General features: G+C 39.2%; 4 protein-coding genes and 1 non-coding gene across 6 annotated transcripts; 4 read left to right on the top strand and 1 right to left on the bottom strand.

The window, feature by feature from the left end:
• Positions 1 to 1,684: 1,684 nt before the first annotated feature.
• Positions 1,685 to 4,174, top strand: LOC140800820 (protein WALLS ARE THIN 1-like). Its single transcript, XM_073155700.1, has 6 exons — positions 1,685 to 2,066; positions 2,151 to 2,213; positions 2,293 to 2,409; positions 2,476 to 2,920; positions 3,420 to 3,571; positions 3,674 to 4,174. Exons 1-6 carry the CDS (start codon positions 1,858 to 1,860, stop codon positions 3,885 to 3,887), a joined length of 1,200 nt encoding a protein of 399 aa, XP_073011801.1. The 5' UTR covers positions 1,685 to 1,857; the 3' UTR covers positions 3,888 to 4,174.
• A 1,399-nt stretch (positions 4,175 to 5,573) lies between these two features.
• On the top strand, positions 5,574 to 5,733 carry LOC140801515 (U1 spliceosomal RNA). The gene has a single exon (XR_012111464.1). It is a non-coding gene; the product is annotated as a U1 spliceosomal RNA (small nuclear RNA).
• An 863-nt stretch (positions 5,734 to 6,596) lies between these two features.
• On the bottom strand, positions 6,597 to 9,727 carry LOC140800819 (protein SOSEKI 3-like). The gene is made up of 6 exons (XM_073155699.1): positions 9,259 to 9,727; positions 9,106 to 9,175; positions 8,909 to 9,024; positions 7,880 to 8,777; positions 6,986 to 7,288; positions 6,597 to 6,894 (listed from the first exon to the last, which is right to left on the bottom strand). Exons 1-6 carry the CDS (start codon positions 9,461 to 9,463, stop codon positions 6,828 to 6,830), a joined length of 1,659 nt encoding a protein of 552 aa, XP_073011800.1. The 5' UTR covers positions 9,464 to 9,727; the 3' UTR covers positions 6,597 to 6,827.
• Positions 9,728 to 10,421: 694 nt separating this feature from the next.
• LOC140801237 (uncharacterized) lies at positions 10,422 to 15,839 on the top strand. Of its 2 annotated transcripts, none has more exons than XM_073156250.1 (6): positions 10,422 to 11,003; positions 11,302 to 14,139; positions 14,386 to 14,439; positions 14,782 to 15,127; positions 15,213 to 15,340; positions 15,461 to 15,839. In XM_073156250.1, the coding sequence occupies exons 1-4, from the start codon at positions 10,491 to 10,493 to the stop codon at positions 15,040 to 15,042; spliced, it is 3,666 nt and encodes a 1,221-aa protein (XP_073012351.1). In that variant the 5' UTR covers positions 10,422 to 10,490; the 3' UTR covers positions 15,043 to 15,127; positions 15,213 to 15,340; positions 15,461 to 15,839. The 2 variants fall into 2 exon arrangements, with proteins under 2 accessions (XP_073012351.1, XP_073012349.1); XM_073156248.1 differs by having other exon boundaries at positions 15,210 to 15,340.
• Positions 15,840 to 16,039: 200 nt separating this feature from the next.
• Positions 16,040 to 20,318, top strand: LOC140800838 (superoxide dismutase [Cu-Zn], chloroplastic). Its single transcript, XM_073155729.1, has 8 exons — positions 16,040 to 16,396; positions 17,402 to 17,463; positions 17,555 to 17,594; positions 18,275 to 18,370; positions 18,456 to 18,487; positions 18,703 to 18,778; positions 18,861 to 18,914; positions 20,007 to 20,318. The coding sequence occupies exons 1-8, from the start codon at positions 16,147 to 16,149 to the stop codon at positions 20,030 to 20,032; spliced, it is 636 nt and encodes a 211-aa protein (XP_073011830.1). The 5' UTR covers positions 16,040 to 16,146; the 3' UTR covers positions 20,033 to 20,318.
• Positions 20,319 to 21,061: the final 743 nt, after the last annotated feature.

Here is a 21,061-nt window from a genome sequence, read left to right as displayed (position 1 = left end):
GAAATCCTTCGATGGGACCATCCACCATCAACCCAAAGAACACTAACTAACAGGCAGCATCATCCATGACAGAGAGATTTGTATGAATGCGGAGAGGAACACAAGAAGCTGATCAGAACTTGTAACTACCCACTAATCCCTCTTTTCTTTTTTAGCTAAAACAAAGTGCAAAGGGCCAAGAAGTAAAAGAAATGAATGGTCCCATCTGTTGCCTCCCACATCTCTTTCATTTTTGATGCACCAGTGCCAGATCTCACTGTATTTTCTTGACAGGAATGGGGGTCTGAACTCAACTCACAAGGAAGAAGATGGTGGGTGGTGGGTTTGCTTTGTAGAATTTCTTTTATGATTTGAATGTGAACTTTATTCAAACTTTGAATCTAAATTTAAGTAGCTTCCACACATTAAGATACAGTGATTTTGAGTGTATCGAGGAATCCTATCATTTGTGTGTATGTGCTTTTAATTGTTAAGAATATAAGATTATAAGTAATATTTAGAGTAATTTAGTGCGTCTAAGTTCGGTCATGTTGTTGGATGTATATCATCGCATTAATCATGCGCATTCGACAAGTTTGATTACATTCGAAGAATTTAGGTATGCAGTGATAAAAAATGTCGGGATGAATTGATACGTGGCTGATAGTGATAGTGCGCCTGGAGTGACTTGCATGAGATCGCCCGACACCAAATCTCTATCTCTACCATATCGGCATTAACTTAATTTATGCATTATACCCTTTAGGCTGTGATTTGATAACTCAATTATTTTGATAATAAAAAGACAAAAAATACCCTTATCAAACAAAAATAATTAGAATATCTTTTTAGTTTCAAGTGACTGGGATATACAAGCGTATAACATAACTTAGAAGGGTATAAAACACTGAAAAAAAAGAAGAAGCCATCATTAGAAATGGTTAATTAACTAGTGAGATTGGAATTATGAAGGGGAAGTGGGGGGGATGGGTAGGAGTAGGATTTTATGGAGGATTAGTTACATGATGGGTTGTCTCAATCGAGGAGGGCAAGATGTCCCTTAAAGCAGGAGAATGCTTTGGCACCTGAAGACGCCCCATGAGGCGGATGCGAGGAAGAGAGAGAGAGAGAGAGAGAGAGAGAGGAAAGTGGTGAGAGAACTTTAATCTGGGAGTGGAGTAGTAGTGGAAACCACATTAAAATATATCTACCTCTCCCGGACCTAATCATAAAAGGCTCTCTTAGATTTAGCTCTGTCCTTAAATGAAAAAGAAAAAGAATCGAAGAAATGGATTAATTCCTTCTTTATAACAACTGTGCCAACCTGTTTGGGCCATAAATAAATAAATAAAAAAGAAGACTTAATTACTCACTAGTCCTTCTGAGAAAGAATGATACAATTAAAACAAATACAGGGTCCAAACAGCAAAATCACATTATATATATGTATATATAAAAAAAACTCTTGTCGTGCGACCTATCCGATCTCGCCATCTTCCTCAATTATGGTCGTCTAAGTTGATCGATCAACATCCCTCCCTCGTAGTGCGCTCGCCGCTGTCGCCTCAGACCACACACCAAAGAGCACGCACAAACACATGCATCTCACCATTCCATCCATCCATCCATCCATCCATGCCTACAGTTTAGTATTTTATTTATCAAATTATTTCTCTAACTCATAACAAAATCGTATAGACCCAATGAATATTTATAAATCGAGAGAATTAATGTGGCTCTTTTTTCCCCTTCTCTCATCCATATTTAGACCCCCCCTACCACTCCTCACTTCTCTACTTCTCTACTACCCATCTCTCCCTCTCTCTCTTCTTGGGACTACTTCTTTTGAAGTGGTGGTGGTGGTGATAGTGATCGGAGATGGCGGATGCCGATGCCAAGCAAATATGCGGCGTACCGGAACGGGTCCAGCTGCATGTGGCCATGCTGGCCCTGCAGTTCGGCTACGCCGGATTCCATGTCGTCTCCCGCGCCGCCCTTAACATGGGCATAAGTAAGGTCGTCTTCCCCGTCTACCGGAACATCATCGCCTTGATCCTGCTCGTGCCCTTCGCCTACTTCCTCGAGAAGTATGATGAACACTAACTCGTTTTATACATCTACATACATATATATATGTATATTTTTCTCATAATTAATATGTGTGAGTGTAGGAAGGACAGGCCAGTCATCACACTAAATTTTCTTGTTCAATTCTTCCTACTTGCACTCTGTGGGTACGTATTATTTACTTTGTCATCAGAAGTTGATATATATATACTCTTCTACGTTATTATCTTTGGTTCATTATTGAAGTATAACTGCAAACCAAGGCTTCTACCTACTTGGTCTGGATAACACCTCTCCGACCTTCGCCTCCGCCATCCAAAACTCTGTTCCAGCGATCACTTTCGTCATGGCCGCTGCTCTACGGTACGATGTTATTGTAAGAGCTTAAGCTGATGGAGAACAGTAGGTTTTAATCGATCTTATATGTAGGATTGAGAAGGTCCGTATCGATCGAAGAGATGGCATTGCGAAGATCATCGGCACGTTAGCCTGCGTCGCCGGGGCATCGATCATAACGCTATACAAAGGGCCGGCGATATTCGCGCCTTCGCATGCCCTAACTGATCGGACGAGCAGTATAGCTGCTACTTCCTCATCCTCATCGTCACCGCCTGCGGTCTTATGGCTAGGCGACGCTGAGGGGAAGAACTGGACGCTTGGGTGCATATACTTGATCGGACACTGCTTGTCGTGGTCCGGGTGGCTCGTCCTCCAGGCGCCGGTGCTGAAGAAGTATCCGGCGAGGTTGTCCGTGACGTCCTACACTTGCTTCTTTGGAGTCATCCAGTTCTTGGTCATTGCTGCCTTCATTGAGAGAGATGCCAAAGCTTGGATGTTTCACTCTGATTCAGAACTCTTCACCATCCTATATGCCGTAAGGAGTTAAAGATTTTTTTTTTAATTTTTTTTTTTTATACGCATGGTTGCATATAGTTTGCAAGTTGGATAGCAACTAGTATGCACCCTTGCAAGGGGGAATAGGTATAGAAAGCTTTACAAATTTTTTTTCCTGAATTCATAGTCTTCTTGGAAAAAGCTAGCTTTGGACTTGGCTGGCTTTCATCTTTAGAGACAACTAGTGGTAGACATAATGGGAGATAAGCCTTTATTTCATGCTTTCTCTTTAGCTTTTCAGATATTCATATAAAAGTTCGCAAATGGCATCATTATAGTCGAAACCAAATCAATATGTCACCTTACATCTCTTCCTTATTCATTTGCCATGCATCAAGGTAATACTTTCACTGGCCTTGAGCATGCCTAGCTAGTCCCATGAAATTGAGAAGTTATAAATCTGAATATATATATTCAGATATATACAAAGTTATCAGCTACGTACTGATCACTAACACAAAATATGAATCAAACTCTAGGGTTTCATCGCATCCGGTGTCGCTTTCGCCGTTCAGATATGGTGCATCGACAGAGGCGGTCCGGTCTTCGTCGCCGTCTACCAGCCGGTCCAGACCCTAGTTGTTGCCATTATGGCCTCCATTGCTTTAAGGGAGCAGTTCTACCTTGGAGGGTACTACAATACCTAATTTTTAACATACATGCATGATACAGAAACTATCAAGCTAGTTCTATCTTTAATTTGTCATTCTTTTAATTGTATGTACATATGCAGGATAATAGGTGCAGTATTTATCATAATTGGGCTCTACTTAGTTCTATGGGGAAAGAGTGAAGAGAGAGCATTTGCTGCCAAGGAGGCCACTGCATTGGTTTCTTCCAGTACTTATGATCATGATGGAGTTAGATCAACTCCTGCTTCATTTAAGTCTTCTTCTCTGGCTCAACCACTGCTGCCATCTTCCACCTCAGAGAACAATGTAGTCTAAAAGAATCACGTGTGGACTAATTTTGATGCTATGTTGTGAAGATCCAAGGAAAGGATGTATGGGGTTTGTGTGAGAAGTATATAGGGTTTTGGATGTGTTCACTTAAATTGTTAGGTTTGATTAAGTTGATGTGCTTGTGTTAGTACTACTTTGTTGATAGAAGCTATGAGGTTTGCATGCATGCCTTTGGTTTGTTTGTTATTGTCCTTTCCTTACGTATTCCTTGTAAGTTGTAAACTTGTGAAGGAGAATTAATCATAGCATCTCTCCTCTTTTTATAGCTTGAATTATTTGGTGATAAAGATAAGAATCTAAGATTTGCTGACTCAGAATAGTTACTCTCTCTCTCTCTCTCTCTCTCTCTCTCTCTCAACATAAGAATGGATTAATTTCTTTCAATGATGATGGATGATTCTGCAATAAGGCAGTGAATTTAGTGGGTTATATGCAAAAATGACACCACTTTTAAATTACGGAATGAAAATAAAGTTTCTAATCTCCAATCATATCATCCGTGAACCACTAACTTAAAAGTAGATTCAAATCTGGGGTCAAAGTTATATAAATCTTAAATGAAAAAAAACGAAAAATAAAATATAACAGTAACACAGGAAAAGAATTGATTGATCGATAAGAAGCAATTTGAATCTTAGGACTTGTCTCAATCCTTTTAAATGGCCTTTAATAAAATCCAACTTTCCACACAGGAATTCAGGCACTGTGGGGTTCCGTGAATATGCTTATTTGTAATAATAGATCATAACCTATAAGTTAATTATAAACTAAATAAATAAGTTAAGTTGAACAACTAAACTAAAGTTCCAACCATAAGGAACTCAAACCAGAGTTTTAATATGCTTTTGATCACAAATAGGTTTAATTATTACTACTTTTATTGTTGAAACATAATAAAGAGGAATAAAAAAGTTATCATAAAAAGATTAGTGCGTTCATGGTTAGATTGAGCTCATGTAGGTGATAAAGAAAGCTCAAAGAGCACTCCAGGAAACACGAGACCAGTCCATCACTATCTAGGCTTAGCCTTAGTGGTCCAGTTGACGTTAAATTTTCAGGGGCCTAACGATGAAACCCACTAAATATTATAAATCTAAACATCAAGGTCCACAGTGCTGGGTGGATATTTTCATTTCACACCTTCCATTATGAGTCTTATTCTAGTTCACGCCAGAACAACACCCTACTTATAAAAAAGTGAAATTAGAGGGTGTAAACAGTAAACTGCAAGTCTGTTCACTAATGGGCCGGATTAACGCCTTGGTCCAGGGCTCGTCCTAAGTTCTTCAAACCATTGTTTAAAAATTTACAAAAGACACACTCCTGAGTTAATTTTCTCTTATTAAATATGCAGGTGTCAAACTAAAAATAGTATAAAATAGAGGGTGCAAACGGTTAAATTGAGTCTCATACAACTAATTACACTCGTCCGCTAGTTTATGTAAACGTAAGCTTAATCCCGTTTTGTTAAGTACGTTGTGGCCTCTGATGACGATTAGAAGGAAAGGGATACCGTCCGTCCATTCCCCCGAGCCATGTTACGTGGCACCAATCAAAGGGAGTTATATATATAGAGAGAGAGACGAAGAGGTTTAGTCCCACATCGGCTGTTTGGAAACAGTGGAGGACGTCCGAGGTCTATAAGATGGAGGGATGGGTTGACGTTTCTCCATACTTACCTGGACGGGGTCGATGGGCGATCAAGAAGGCTCATGGCCTAGGTCAGCGGCCTCCATTGCACTTGGGAGGAGCGCTGGCTTACCATCTCCCCAAGTGGGAGAGTGGACGTCATAATTTGTGGCAGAGGGGGTACGCGCACGCGCGGCCCCTACCAACCCTAAATCAAATAATTTCGTTAATTCTGTGGTTTTATTATGATTACTAGCTGTTTTATTAAACAATTTATCTGATTTGAATTTTTAATATAATAGCAAAATGAAAAATAATTTTTTTAATGCTTGGTAATTCTCATGAAGTAGTAATCCATTAATTTTATAGTTTGTTGTTAAATGCTACTGAATTTAACATTTCTGTGTTATTATCACGATGGGTATCAGATTTTTAATTCCTATTTTCTTATTCTAACTTAGATTTAGAATAAGGGAGATGACCCTTTATCCTAACACTAAAAATATAGTTATCTTCTAAATTAGGGATAAAAATATGAATTAGAAATCTTTTTATCCATATTTTCTTAAATATCACTGAATCTTTTTATAACTAATAATCTAATTAATATTCCTACAATATTATTATTATTATTATTATTATTATTATCATACATACAAATCTTATCCCTATTTTCTTATTCTAACTTAGAATTGAAATAAGGAAGATGACCCTCTATATTAGCATTGAAAATTTAGATCTCCTTTAAACTATAGCTAAAAACTAACCATTATACTAGTTCTTAAAAAAAAGCCAAAATACTTTAGTAGTAATTATAATATTTTAAAGCAAGTAATGAAAATAAAGATAGTCTGAAAGTTTTTTGGTGGCATTTATGTAAATAACCTTAAAAATAATTGTAATGCTTGAATTCTATAATTCAAAAGCTTCCAACTGGATAGGGTATGTTTGACAATAATTCAGAGCTGCTATGTAGTTGGGCACATGCAAGTGCTTGCTATCACCCTAAAGAGAGGTACAACGTACTAAAATAGACGTCTGACAAAGTCTAATAAGGTCCTCAGGTTGATGAGCAACTTGCCCAAAGTTCTTAATAGTTCTGGCATTGCATCAAAGGTGGGCAACTCATTTATGTTAAATGGACAAAAGCCACCACTATAGTTCATAAATTGAATAGAATGGAATGGAACTACAACTACTATGACAGTTACAACCCAACCTCCAAGCTCATCTGTAAAGAAAGCAGCTGCCTAGAAAACAAGGGGAAAGACAAGTAAGAATAGCGACTCCTTACGGTCAATCAGAATTGTCGTCGTTGGATAGAGATGTAGATTGTATAATAACCTTTGCGCCAGAAGCAAGCCTGCAGGATTAAGATGGAACAATGTCAAACTGACAGCTTAAGAGGAAAATAAAATGACTGCCATAAGATAGATGGGGAGCATTTAACTTGCCTTTCTTCGATCTTGAATACCTTCTCCTTTTCTTCTTTGAATGATTCTAACCTCATGGAAGATCCTTTCGACGGGAAAGACTCGGACATCCTTCTGCTTCCAACCTTCCATGAACTGGGAGGTGTGGATCTGCTGCTTTCTGACCCTGCTGAGGAGTTCCTTCTGGCTGAAATAGGTGATGAAAATGTTTCATTATTTGACTGCTTGTATGGTGTCACTTTGATCATCTGCGGGAGACATTTTGAATTTGCCGAATGCGCTGAGCTTTCTGTATCCCGTTTCAAGCCAGGGATCCTGTAGGTTCTGCAAGATATTCCTTGGGAAAAGTAATAGAATCCAAAACAAAAGAAACAATAACACCAAGAGAGATAATTACTTCCAAATGGATATTTCGGACCCACGGGACTAATTGACCAATAAAGCAGGGGGTGTAACACATTGTGGAATAACATGCAAAAGTAATCATATCTGAAAATGAATCAGATCCTTCATAAAACTGTGTCATATAATAATGTCTATGTTCTACTATTTTGGAACATTTCCTTATGCCTTGACCTGTGGAGTAAAGATCCCAAATTCAAGCCAGCTATAGTGATAACTAAGGAATATGGACATGAGCTATTTAATTTGGAAAACCGGATCGAAATCAGATAATTAAAAATTTGAGATATTGAATCAGTGGTCCCGAATACTTTATCACAAGACAGCTATCAATAGAACAATATTCAGCTCACTTCTGATTCACTTTAAACCCAGAATAGAACAACCAGACAGGTGAGTTTTGGTCATGAACGATGAATTCAAGCTCCTCTAAAAGAAAAATGATTCACAGATTTGAATCATACAGAAAGGACTATAGAATATATTGTTGACAATTAGTTATGCCAAGATTACCTGTCCTCACTGACGGATGAAGAGCGTTCGAGAGTGGGGACCCGTCTCCCTGCTCCCTCCTGTATCTTTGTTTCAAGCAAGCTTCCACTGAAGTATTCTGCTTTTGGCCTCAATCTCGTCACCCTTGGAGTATTTGATATGTGATCACTATCCCCTGGTGTCATTGGAGATGAAAATGCCTGAGATGGATAGCACATTTGAGTAAATCTCGGCCTGTAGGTCGGCACAAGATCAATGCTTCGGTGACCCTTGACAGATATTGCACCACACGTAATTAGCTGCATAAGCAAATTTGGAGCCTTCAGCTTTGCCCCTTCAGGGACATAGAATTCCTCCTCCGCCAATGTCCTAAAGCTGTTCCTCTTGCTAACCTCAGCTCTTATTAGAGACTCTAACGTATCTACTGTGCCACCTGACAAAGCACTAGATGAAGTCGGTGGTGGCGATGCTTCGACTATCTCAGACCATTCTTTCAATCGAGGAGTCCGGTTAAGGTAGTGTTCTTGGAACTCAGGATCCGATGGCTCATCATCTGTTGAGACCCTCTTGATGCGGATCTCCGGCGGAAGAGTCTTATTCCCTTTATCATCAGTTTGGGTAGAAACATCATGAGCTACAAAGGGCTTGTAGACTTTGTACTCTGTTAGGCTTGGGGAGCTTGTCCCTGATGAGGGAGCATTTCTTTCCCTAATGTCCGGAGAGCAGTCACCGGAAGAGCCAGAATTAGGAGTGCAGCATTGCTCGTTCTCTCGGAGAGAAGAAATAGGAGGTGATGCTGCTGGTGGTGAAACTTTTGCCTCTTTAATAACAATGGGAGAAGATGAGTAAGAAGAACAACCTTCTTGCTGGTGTTTCAGGTTCTCATTCTTTGGGCTGCTTAAGCCATGATGTTGTTGATCTAAAAGAAGACCAAAAAAATAAAAAACATATATAAGATATATTTGGTTTTCAATTGAAGAACTCTTCTGGGTTTACTACTAGAATTAACAATTTAGAGGAGAAGATTCTCATTGGCAATTCGTAAAATACCTGGTGGGGATCGATCCAAGAGCTCGGAACCCTTGAGAATATACTCATTGCCCCGTGCAGGGAGAACCAAGTCGTCCTCGGAGAGGTCGTGCCACACAAAACCATTCTTGTAGCTCCTGCGACACCACTCCGCAGATTAATTTACCAATCTAGAAAAGCAAAGATACGGTTTTTATCATCTGGGTCCTCTCAATTACCTCTTACACGACCATGAATACATGGAAGCGATGCCCTTTCCTCGCAGCACATTTAGCCGGTTAATTACATCTACCCAAACAACAAAAAGAATTATCGAAATCAGACCAAAATGAATCCAAGATTGCTCCTTTATCCTTTCTAGATCTCATTACCTCTTAGATAGAGCCCGTCAGGAGAGGAGAGCGGGACTTCGATGAAATGGGGGTGCTCGAGGCGGCGATTCTGGCAGAGGTAATAAACCACGGGAATCCTCTTTCCCTGGTGTAGACTTGGCTGCTTCGGCGGCGGCTCCGACCAGACCTTGGTCCTTTCAGGGCTTGCCGCTTGCACCCCAAATCTCCTCGCTCGCGCCTCCATCTCTCGGTATCTTCCCTCCTCTACAAAGAGAACTCGCTTTTGGAGGAGAAAGGCGACACCTTTACTGGTGTCAGAGAAGTCCCATTCCAACTACCTCAGGCTGACAACTAATGATAGGAGTAGTAATGGTGGGTGGGTGGTTAGAAGTGCTACAGAGACATAAAAATAAATTTTTTTCTTCTTCTTCTTCTTCCTCACATTGGGATGAGATGGCTATGCTGAGTTATGGGCACTTTGAGGCATAGAAAAAGAAGAGGAGGGAATGAGATGGAAGGGGACCAATGGAGGCATTTATGAGTTTCTAATATGGATTGGCTGCTCATGTATGTGTATATTAATGTACTTCAACTAATATGTGATGCATTCACTCTAACAAAAAATAAAAATAAAAATAAGAATAAAAAAAACTAATGTGATGTACCATGCATGTACGTTGTTGTTGTTCCCTGCACATGCCATGAGTTCAATCACAGAGCTGGCCATTTGCAAATTGCAACTCTCCATGGCCCACATCTACAGGTCTTCATCATTGATAGAATTAGGATATTCTCTATAATAAATGACTTGGATGATGTGGATAAACTTGCATAGGCATATATCCAGAGAGGATTATAACATGCATCTTAGAAAGATAAAAGAAGGTGAAATGTATAATTGGAAGTTTTGGGTTGCTATATCTATATATTTATAAAGCCTAGAAAAGAAACTAGACTCGAGTTTGTGTGGCCCTACTTATGTCTGTGTTGGCGATCATATGATATTGATTTAATGTATAGAATCGATACATTGGTACGCAGATGATTAGTAAGGGGAGAGTGAAACTAGTAGAATTAGGCTTGGATGATGGCCAGGCCCATGGGCTTGGGTATTGGGCTTGGTCGGTTTTTGGGCCGGGTCGGGGTGGGTACTATGCCAAGATCCGGATCCGGGTCTAGATCAGTGCAGGCAAATCCTTCTTGATCCTCCTAACCCTACCGGGTTCCCGGGCTTCACCAGCCGCGGCTCCGCCCAGTCCACGGCGACAGCGATGGAGCAACCCCACTCCGTCCGCGTCCTAATCCGACCTCCGCCTCCTACTCCTCCTGCAAGTTCTTCTCCTCCCTCATCCGCCTCCGCTTCCTCTTCCACTGCTCCAAACCCTCCTCCTTCGAATCCCACCACCAGCACGGCAACTACCTCTTCTCCTCCTCTCGATGGCGTCGTGGTCGTCGGTTTCATAGGAAGCAAGCCGACCACAGACGTGACCCATCTCATAAACCGGATCCTCGACGCCGGCGTCTTTGGCTCCGGCGGGCTCGACAAGGATCTGGTCACTACCCAATCCGAGTTGGGTCTCGGAGAAGAGGACTGGTTCCGGTGGAGGAGGATTAGTTATTACCATGACCCGGAGAAAGGGATGGTCTTCTTGCAGTTCTCGTCGTTGGTCTCGCCGTTGGTGTTGCTGTCATTGTCCCAAACAGGTGGTGGGCATGATGGGGCGGCATCGGTTTTGGAGGATTGGGAAGCTGGAGACCTCCGCGGAATGCTCTTCATGTTCTCCGTGAGTCCTTTCTCTCCTTTATCTTGTTTTTTTTCTTTCTTTTTTCTTTCTTTTTGCTGAATTAGGTTTTGTGTGAATAATTTTAAGAACCTAGTAAAAGAATAGGGGCTTGCGGTGTTCGTTCTACTTGATTTTATTGAGTTCTTTAATGATGAGTTAGGGTTTGCGTGATTTTATAGGTGTTTTGGCCTATTGGCTTGTCCTTGGTCTATTAAAACCTATAATTCTACCGATAATAAAACCAAGTAGATTTTTTTGAAAAAAAAGGGAGTTAAGGTTATTCTGTGAATTGTATCAGGTGTGCCATGTTATTGTATTTCTCCATGAAGGTATTCGTTTCGATGTCCAAATTTTGAAAAAGTTTCGGATGCTACAAGCTGCAAAGCATGCTCTCTTACCATTTTTGAGATCACAAATAGCACCTACATTGCTATCCAAAGCACCTTCGACTCACTCACTGCCAACTGCTCCAAGAGCATCGTCTGCTTCCCCACCTAGCCGACGTGGTGGTTCTAAGAATCGACATGGTTCTGCAATTTCTTTGATGTCGGGCACAAGTTCTAATCCATCCGTGCTGCCGGGTCATTGCTCTCCGGTCATTCTTTTTGTTTTTGATGATGATCTAGTGGATGGGTCAAATACTGCACCCAGTTCAGAGGATTCTGGTGATGTATCACCTGCAAACCAGTCTTCTAGTATAGGTGGATTAGTGAAGCCAAACTCCACAAGTAAAGGTTCTGGATCTTTAGTAATGTTGGCACGGCCAGCGACCAAAAGCGAAAGCAGTTTCAAGAAAAAACTGCATTCTTCTCTAGAGGCACAAATTCGCTTTTTGATTAAGAAGTGTCGCACCCTGATTGTTGCAGAGCATGGTCATCTTGGTCCTAGAGGTGCTGGCAGTATGAGTTCCCTGCCATTGTTTACACTCGATGCAACAAGGGTTGTTGCACTTTTAGATAGATCTATAAATCAAAAGGGTGAACCATTGGACCTTGTGACAGGTCTTATTGAGGAAGCTTTGAATTCAAAATCACCACCAGATTTGCTTTCGCTTGAGAACTATTTCCAGCTTTTGAGTAATGATGACATTCAATCAATAAAGGATTTTATACTCAGGCAGTCTGACACACTAAGAGGTAGGGGGAGCCTTTCAAGTAATGCAAGCAGTGGATCTGTTGTTGGTGTTGGTATGGTAGCTGCTGCAGCTGCTGCAGCAGCTGCTTCAGCTGCTGCTGGGAAGCCATTTAGTGCACCTGAACTCCCAAGTTTAGATAGCTGGTTGTCAGTAAGTAGTATGATTCTAGCTGCATTGCTTTCTTTCAAAAGTGGCTTAATCAATGACGTGGGAAATATTAAGAAACCTTCCCTCCAAAGAAGTGCTAATGAGCCTCATGAAGCACAGATCTCTCCATTAGGAACTAGTGCTGTTGAAGCTGCTGTATCTTGCTTGGAGAATAGCAAAGGGATAAATATGAGGTTTTCTATTTCCTGGTGTGAAAGAGCTCTTCCAGCTGCTAAGGAGGTTTATTTGAAAGATTTGCCTGCTTGTTACCCCACTAGTATGCACAAGGCACAATTGGAGAAAGCACTCGAGGCTTTTCATTCCATGGTCAAAGGACCAGCAGTGCAAATATTCTCAAAGAACTTGGAAGATGATTGCAGATCAATTTGGGAATCTGGAAGGCAACTGTGTGATGCTGTGAGCCTAACAGGAAGACCATGCATGCACCCAAGGCACATTGTCAAGAACTGTAAATCATCCTCAGAAGATGTTGTAAAGCAACACTCGAGTGGGCATGTTTTCCTTCATGCATGTGCTTGTGGGCGCTCAAGGCGCCTTCGAGATGATCCTTTTGATTTTGAAATTGCAAATATCACTTTCAATTGCTTTGCTAACTGTGAAAATCTCCTCCCAACTCTTTCACTTCCAAGAGGAAACAAAACAGGACCTCTTCCTCTAAACAAGTGGCATCTGATGCGCCTCGGAGGAGCAAGATATTATAAACCATCCAAAGGCTTGCTTCAAACTGGTTTCTGTCCCACGGAGAAGTACCTGTTAAAGTGGACCATTTCAATTGGGAAACAGAACACACCGCCTAATGGTGCTACTGTTAAGTCTTCTGTGCCGAGTGTAGCTCCAGTTACTAGTACTGTCTCTGCTGTGGTTGAAGGGAAGTCTGGTGGAGGTCAGGTCCTGGGAGAAGCTAAGCCTGGAAAATTGGAAAATCCGAGAAAACAACAAGAAACGACAACAATTACTGACTCAAATATCAGCTTTGGTAAAGGTCTTCCAACCTTTACTTTGAAAAAACCTTTTTCTGAAGTCGTTGCTGGTACTAGTATAACGGATTCAACATTTCCTAGACTTCAGCAGAGGAAACAGAGAAGTAGTGGAGAAAAGGGTTTGCGACAACAAAGTATAGCTGATCAAACTGACGATCAAATTCATGCAGTAGTTTATGATCACCAAGGTACTCGAACTGAAAATATATCTGTATTGGAAAGCACAAATAGGACTAACAGCCAAACTGATGGAAATCCTTTTCTACAGATAGGTAGCAATATAGTGCCAGTAAATGTTGGCAGTGAAAGGCCAAAAGCAAGTAAACCCTTGCAACAATTCATAATCTACATTGGATTTGAACATGAATGTTCTTATGGTCATCGATTTTTATTGACCTCAGAGCATCTGAATGAATTGGGCTCTCCAAAAGTGTTGTCTGACAAAATGCAATCTTCTAGTGATGATATTGAAAGAAATTTAGATAATAAGAACAGTTTGCAGGACAAAGTGGTTAAAGGTTCTTCTGGATGGACAACTATGGCTGCAAAGAGTATGAAAAACAACAGACTGAAGGAATCATCGGTTAAAAGTAGCCAACAGCATGATAGATCATCACTGTTCGCTAGGACAGATATGGAAAAGTTCCAGCCTGCCGTACCTTCTAATCATGATGAAAATTATGAAGAGAATCTGCAATTTGTTAGATTAGACGATGGTGGAGGTGCATGTTCTCTCTTAAATAGGAGAGTGCCTATATATATGGATTGCCCGCATTGCAGGAGCTCTAGCAAAGAGGTCCACCAAAAAATCAAGTTTGCTAGTACTACGTCACAGCTTCAGCGGATATTTTTGGTAAACACTATTAACTAGCTAATGCTTTTTTACTTGCATGCATCCATAAGTAATGTTGCATATTTGGAATTTGGAAATTTACGTCATACTGGCAAGACCACAATCCCAGTAACTCTTTACTGTTGTCAAACTAATATACATCTAGGAAAGCATTTCAATACTAAGGCATCTTCACTTCTAGTCTGTGTGTACACATTATTAATTTCTTTAAAAATTGTAATTCCTCTTCTTCACTTGGTAATGCAGGTGACTCCTGAATTTCCTGTGTTATTGGCAACATGCCCAGTTGTGCAGTTTGAGGCAAGTACCAATCACCACGATGCCTTTCTTTTGCTAGTTGTCTCATAATTGTTCTTTGAACTGTAAGTATTAGTTGTGGTTATCTAATTTTCTAGCTCGAGATACTAACTCATTGTCAAACAATAGGCTTTCATATGTGCCCTCTCATAAACCTCCATAAGAACAACAATCTGCACTCTCTTTCTCATAAATAAAGTTTTATAATTATTTTATGATCATTGAAAAGTTCTGACTGTTCATTGCAGTAAGGTGCCTTGTACATGACTGCTAGGTAGGTAGATTGACAGTCCTTATGCTTATTATTTTGTCTAAGAGGTTTCAACGCACATTATACTCTATTAGGAATCTTGCCTGCCTCAAGGTATTCTGGACCGTGAGCAGCAATCACGTTTCAGTGTTGGTTGTCGCATTATTCTACCTCCTGAGAGCTTCCTTGTGTTGAGGCTTCCATTTGTTTATGGTGTTCAATTGGATGATGGAAGTCTGCATCCACTTAATCATCTCGAGAATCAACCAGAGCGTACTGCATGGCTTGTCGAAGGCACAGCTTTACAAGTTCTCTCACTGGGAGGTATGCATGATGAGGACAATCCAATGAAGTGAGGAATTCAATGTATACACAGTTTAGCACCTTTTGACCTCTGAAAGATAGCTGTAATTTAATGCATAGAGATCCAAATCACCCAAGGTGAAATCTGACCACTGCCTACCTCATGCTTTATTTAGGATTTATCCAACATATCTAACTTGGTTTGTTTTTTATGTTGTAGAAGATGTCTAGTGCTCGCTCCCGCAACATGGTTCTTGAGTCTCGACAGAGTCTATTCCTCTCAAGGAAACTCTGGTCAATAATAGATTGAAGTTTCTCCTACTTACTGAAGTATCATGTGCACATGATGAAGTAAATTACACCATCATTAACTTTCTTATACAAAATCATATAGTTTGACATTGCTTGTTGTTTAGCTTCATTTACCTTCTCGTTAATAATTTGACATTGCTCATTGTTTCTCACATGCAGGTATCTGAGCTTCCTGTATTATGTATTTCGCAGACAATATTCCATGTACTTCTTTAGATGAGCAACAGATGTGGTTTCATAAAGGCGAAATTGCTTAACGAAAGATTGCACCTAGGTGAGATGGCAGTGGGAACACCCCATCACCTATGAGCTGCGAGATCTCATTGTAATATATGCCACATTATGATTCTGGGCACTCTCTTCAATTTCATTATTAAGGAGACGTAGAGTATGTCACAGGAAATTGGTGCCCATGTGTTATTTACCTGTAAAAGTAGCATGCATATACATCTAACGGTTGAATTGTAAAGGCTTTCTTATTGCTCATATGGTTGTAAGTGCTGTGAGTGAGATGAAAAATATATACATCCTTAATTCATATGTTTTAGGTTCATGGTTAGCTTCAGATGTATCAGATGCTTTACATTTTAATTAAGATTATCCTTATTATAGCATATGGTTTGAAAGCCATATCCTTGAATCAATCATTGCAATTATTCTTTTTTTTTTACCAAAAATAATTTACACAGACTTCTAGAAAGATATAGAAGCAGGCCAATCACCACACCGTAATTGGTTATGGTGTGTGTCCACGAGCTATATAAAGAAAAGATAGAGCGAATTGAGTACCTTATCAGCAAGAGAGCAAAAGCCTAATCGCGCATCTCTGGTCTCGGACTATTCCAATGGCGACTCACACCATTCTCTCCTCTGCTACTTCTCCTCCTCTCGTTCGTCTTTCCTCTGCTCGCCCTTTCCACTCCTCCCTCGTCGGCAAACCCCTCAAGCTCTCCTTCTCCACGTCTTCCTCTTTGCACCTCTCCGTCGCTTCTCGGAAAACCCTCGCCGTCGTCGCCGCCACCAAGAAGGCCGTCGCCGTCCTCAAGGGTACATCCGCCGTCGAGGGCGTCGTCACTCTTCTCCAGGAAGACGATGGTCTGATTCCCCTCTTGTTCTTCTTCTTCTTTGAGCTCTCCTCCTTCCATTTTTGGCTACTTATAGTAAGTGGCTCTGTTTTGTTTTGGTATCAGAGTAACGTGATCGGATTTGGTCTCTCGGTGTGTTTAAGGTTTTAATTCGACGTATTTATTAGTAAAAGTAAGTGGCGGAGCTTGTCAGGTGGCAAATTAAAAGCTGGATTTCGAGAAAACGAGCTTCGTTTTTTTCCTATTTCCTATGAGCTCAGTTGCAAAGCGTAATTTTAGTAGGGCAAGCTTCATTTTTCCGTAGTGCAGATTACGGTGGTTAGGAAATATTTACTTATTTTTAATTATGGATTAGCTTGTGTTAGTTTTAGATTAAGATGTTTAGTGGTATATATCGGTTATATCCAACATTTCTTTTAAACAAAGCAACTTTCTGTAGTCTGCAAGATCAGAAATGTGTTGGTTTAATCCACTTGCAGCTGTAGAGTAGTTGTTATGTGTTCTTCAGATTCAATGGCACATACGATATTTTAAGAATACAAGAAGAAAGTTATGAAGTCATAACTACTGAATGGATAAATAGAAAAGACCCTGCATGAAATTCAAATGGGAAATTTACTATCATCTTTAGTTTGAAGGCCAAACCTTCTCTTATCTTCATGTTTGTTTATCAAATCCGACCTTAGACTCTCTAGCTAGTCATGTAGAGTTTGTTTTCCAAAAGCTCTTGAGCTCTGAGGAAAAGAAAATTTTGTCATGCTTGTAGATGTCAGATGAGTCTGGCTACTTACTCTCATTGTTGAAATGGTTCCAAATTTGACATAAGTTGATTTGTAGTATATTAGACATTAACCAGCTGATTCACTAGAAGAGACCACTATTACTACTATGATCTTTGTAACTGATTTTTGCTGTATTTACATGAAGAATACTTGACTATTTAATTGATATTCTATAAACAGTTTAGCTGCTTTTTGATTATACTATATCAACTCTTTCTTTTTACTTGTGGCAGGTCCTACAACAGTGAAAGTTCGTGTAGCTGGACTTACCCCTGGTCGCCATGGCTTCCATCTTGTTGGTGTTCATTTGCATGATTTGTTTTCTCTTTTCCCTTGTGTAACTTAGATGAATGACATTCTCTAAGTGTTGAAGTTCTCTTTTGCAGCACGAGTTTGGTGACACTACCAATGGTTGCATATCTACAGGTTTACTATCCATTTGAATTAGTATTTAAGCAGTTTGTTAGTTCATTTAGAATGAGTTAGTAGTCATACATGCGATATACTATTCTTTTTAATGCCAATTAAATTAGTTTTGCATGCACATGCAATGACAACTTCTCTATAACTATAGTTTGTTTATGTTTTGTCATTACGTGTATGGGTTGCTGATGGGTTGCATATTACTTGTCCACCAAGTGGCTTTATAGATTTTTATGCAAGTTTGTCTACAATCTAAAATTTTCCTTCTCTGATAAATGCCAGCTGTTTGGCACTAGATAGACAACGATCAAGAACAGCAACAGAACTTCTTCCTTCAGTAATTAACTGGTGAAGTCAAAATTCTTTTGGAGTTCTGCTACCTAGATTTGGTTCTATATACCTATTTCTTCCTTCAGTAATTAACTGGTGAAGTCAAAATTCTTTTGGAGTTTTGCTATCCTTGAGTTATGTTCTAGCTGACTATATATGATTGCGAAAAGAGGGTTCATGATTACCATGATATTTGTGACATCTTTGTTTAGGCATTTGGTATCACAATACAATAAATCCATCTCTCTAGTATCTTGTAATCAAATTATCTTTCACTTTGGGAAAGAAGATCACTCATATTTTGGATGTATGAGTGGTACTTTTACTAATAAACTACAATACTGTTCATGTAGGGCCACATTTCAACCCAAATGGCATGACACATGGTGCCCCTGAAGATGAAGTCCGTCATGCGGGTGACCTGGGAAACATAGTTGCCAACTCTGAAGGTAATATCGTAAAGATATGTCTAAAATTCCTTCTGCATTATGTAGAAATTGACTTGCTTAGTTTTGTTCTAATGTGCGAATGTAGGAGTTGCTGAGGCCACGATTGTGGATAACCAGGTAAAAGTTGAATTCTTGACATAATATGTAGATTCTAATTGCATGCTTATAACAATCCTTTTTCTTTTCTTTTTTTTCTTAAAATGCCTGCTTCTTTGTGGATGTGTATTGGCGGATGCATGTGTCCATATTATCTCCATTCTTGGAAGTTTCTGTAGATGCTTGCTAATGAGAAACCATTTACAAATTGTGGATTTCTTGTGCTGAAATCTTAGATTCCTTTGAGCGGATCAAATTCAGTTGTTGGAAGAGCATTTGTGGTTCATGAGCTTGAGGATGATTTGGGTAAAGGTAATATATATACTAATTAACCAACAATATTTTATGGAACTTCTTCTTCTTCTTCTTCTTCTTCTTCTTATTTTGTTTACAGGGGGGCATGAACTTAGTCTGAGCACCGGAAACGCTGGAGGAAGATTGGCATGTGGTATGCTATTGTTAGCAATTGTCAATTCCTAGAAATATGTTTATTTCTTTGTTCTAGTTTTTGGTGCCAAAAGATATCTTTATCTAAACTTTTTAGCACTTACATTCTAACTAACATTGTTCTCCATAATTTCAAGAAGAAAGAGTAGGAACAAGAGTTGACAACATACTTGATCAGATTAACTTAATGTGGTGTGGTCAAAAGAAATGAGAATGGGAGTGTTGTTTTTGAATAGATTCAAACCCTTGTTTAACTGATACAACATTTATCAAGAATTGAATGGTGTTATATGAATCATCTTCACATAATGCCAAATGTAAGGAAAGACTCAATAGGGATACACAAAGAAGAGTTAAAGCTTTATGATCAAATTTGTTATGAATGTTCTGTTTTTTTTAAGAGGATATAGAATGGAAAAGAGAATGACATGCATTTGAAGACTATGGCAGTATAAAGTGATTACATGGAGGGTCCAATCATCTAGCAAAGTTTAGTTTTTAAATTGGAGGCATTGTGAAAAAAAAAAATTTGTTGTACATGAATGATGACATGGCTGTATGATTTATCTAGAGTTAATATCTCTGAAGCATGGAGACCTAGGTGGAGTATGTTAACTCCGTTGGTAGTTCCAACTAAAAGAGGCATTTGAATAAGTAGTACTGCATCGTCTGGATGTACCAATTTTGCTTTGAGGAGGATGTTGAGAAAATATTGAATGTGGATTACACTTTGATAACATTGGCATCCTGAGTAGGACTGGCTGCCATATTTCTTATTTAGTGATCCATAGAGGTACACTGCATAAACTTGATCTTGAGGGACAAAGTAAGAAACAGAGATGTCTTAGCCAGACAAAAAATGGGTTCATGCTTGTATGAATTCTCTCTCCTATCTTCTATATTCTTTCCCATCAAGACATGTCTTTGCAAGATTTGTGATATAATGGTTCCTCTTCGGCTGAATCTTTGCCAAGTTTTAAATTTGCTTGAAGCTCAGTTCTCTTCATGTACAACTATGTGCCCAAAACTTATTGACATTGATGAACTATTATGTCATTTAACATGTCCTTTGATTACTGTTGCTTGTGTACAGGTGTTGTTGGGTTGACTCCTCTTTGACTGATTTTTTTCGTTGCGTTCGAGTTGCGGAAAGTGATCTGCAGAAACATGTTATTTTTTAGCCGAGTGCATCAGTTTAGTTCCTCCCTTGGGGAAAAATATCTAGTTAGGATCTCTATCTGTATGTGCTGATACTGTCATTGTATGTCTTCAAATAAAAACCTTTTTTCTGCTTTCTAGAAGCAGCAAACTCATGTTCACGTGTGCAAGTGAAACTTTCTTATGCCTCTGCAGACTGGGTCTTTTATGAGACAAGATAAAGAGGTTGAATCATGCCTTTCTCCAATGCTTACTTTCAAACCTTGTTGAGATGCATCTCTTCTGCTTGTTAGGCAATGTTATAAAGGCCAAAATTACTGAATAAAATTTAAAAAGCTTGTTGAGCCTGAAAAATCTTGCATCTTGCTAGGTCAGCACACAGAAATAACAGTGCTATTGATGTAGTAGTTCTCTTAGAGGCATTCACTTGTGGAGTAACTTTTATATTAATTTAATTATAGTTATTTTTTAAAAATTTGTGTGAGAGTGCTCATACCGATTTATACTATTACGGTCTTCCGTGGTGTAATTATTATAATTGATATGATATAAAAAGTAGATATATTTTGACAAATGATCAAAATAATTTTTATAATGAAATTGAGGAGACGAGAGAGAAGAAAAATAAAAGAGAGGTTGAAGTGATATCTTTTCAAAAATAAATAGTATTTGATAAATATAAAAATGTTAAAAGGAAGGGGGAAGAGAGAGGTAAGTATTAATAAATTAATATTGAGATAAATTTTTATATTTAGTTATATACTAATTAATATAAAGAGGTTAATACTGAAATAAACTTATAGCAATTGCACAAGCGAAAAGTCTTATTCTTGGCCATAGTTGCTATGCGTGTGACTAGCGAAGTCCATGGCTGACCACACACAAATGGTTTCATTAAATACTTCCTATCAGAATAAGTCATGACATGTTCAAATACGGAATCGATAATATTTTCAACTAAATTCATATTTATATTTTCCTCCGCAGTTT

Source organism: Typha latifolia, chromosome 14 (genome assembly GCF_019914945.1).
Source record: "Typha latifolia isolate L0001 chromosome 14, TyphaL0001v2, whole genome shotgun sequence".
In the NCBI taxonomy this organism is placed as follows: Eukaryota; Viridiplantae; Streptophyta; class Magnoliopsida; order Poales; family Typhaceae; genus Typha; species Typha latifolia.
This window is presented reverse-complemented; position numbering and strand designations above follow the sequence as displayed.

Excerpts from the sequence above, each read along its gene's own strand:
- LOC140800820 (XM_073155700.1), top strand. The coding sequence starts at position 1,858 with ATGGCGGATGCCGATGCCAAGCAAATATGCGGCGTACCGGAACGGGTC. Across the intron at positions 2,410-2,475 it reads GTCATGGCCGCTGCTCTACG|GATTGAGAAGGTCCGTATCG; the intron begins GTACGATGTTAT and ends TCTTATATGTAG. Across the intron at positions 3,572-3,673 it reads GAGCAGTTCTACCTTGGAGG|GATAATAGGTGCAGTATTTA; the intron begins GTACTACAATAC and ends GTACATATGCAG.
- LOC140800819 (XM_073155699.1), bottom strand. The coding sequence starts at position 9,463 with ATGGAGGCGCGAGCGAGGAGATTTGGGGTGCAAGCGGCAAGCCCTGAA. Across the intron at positions 9,176-9,258 it reads TGACGGGCTCTATCTAAGAG|ATGTAATTAACCGGCTAAAT; the intron begins GTAATGAGATCT and ends TTGTTTGGGTAG. Across the intron at positions 6,895-6,985 it reads GTATTCAAGATCGAAGAAAG|GCTTGCTTCTGGCGCAAAGG; the intron begins GCAAGTTAAATG and ends TTAATCCTGCAG.
- LOC140801237 (XM_073156250.1), top strand. The coding sequence starts at position 10,491 with ATGGAGCAACCCCACTCCGTCCGCGTCCTAATCCGACCTCCGCCTCCT. Across the intron at positions 14,140-14,385 it reads AGCTTCAGCGGATATTTTTG|GTGACTCCTGAATTTCCTGT; the intron begins GTAAACACTATT and ends TTGGTAATGCAG. Across the intron at positions 14,440-14,781 it reads GCCCAGTTGTGCAGTTTGAG|GAATCTTGCCTGCCTCAAGG; the intron begins GCAAGTACCAAT and ends ATACTCTATTAG.
- LOC140800838 (XM_073155729.1), top strand. The coding sequence starts at position 16,147 with ATGGCGACTCACACCATTCTCTCCTCTGCTACTTCTCCTCCTCTCGTT. Across the intron at positions 16,397-17,401 it reads TCTTCTCCAGGAAGACGATG|GTCCTACAACAGTGAAAGTT; the intron begins GTCTGATTCCCC and ends TACTTGTGGCAG. Across the intron at positions 18,371-18,455 it reads CATAGTTGCCAACTCTGAAG|GAGTTGCTGAGGCCACGATT; the intron begins GTAATATCGTAA and ends GTGCGAATGTAG.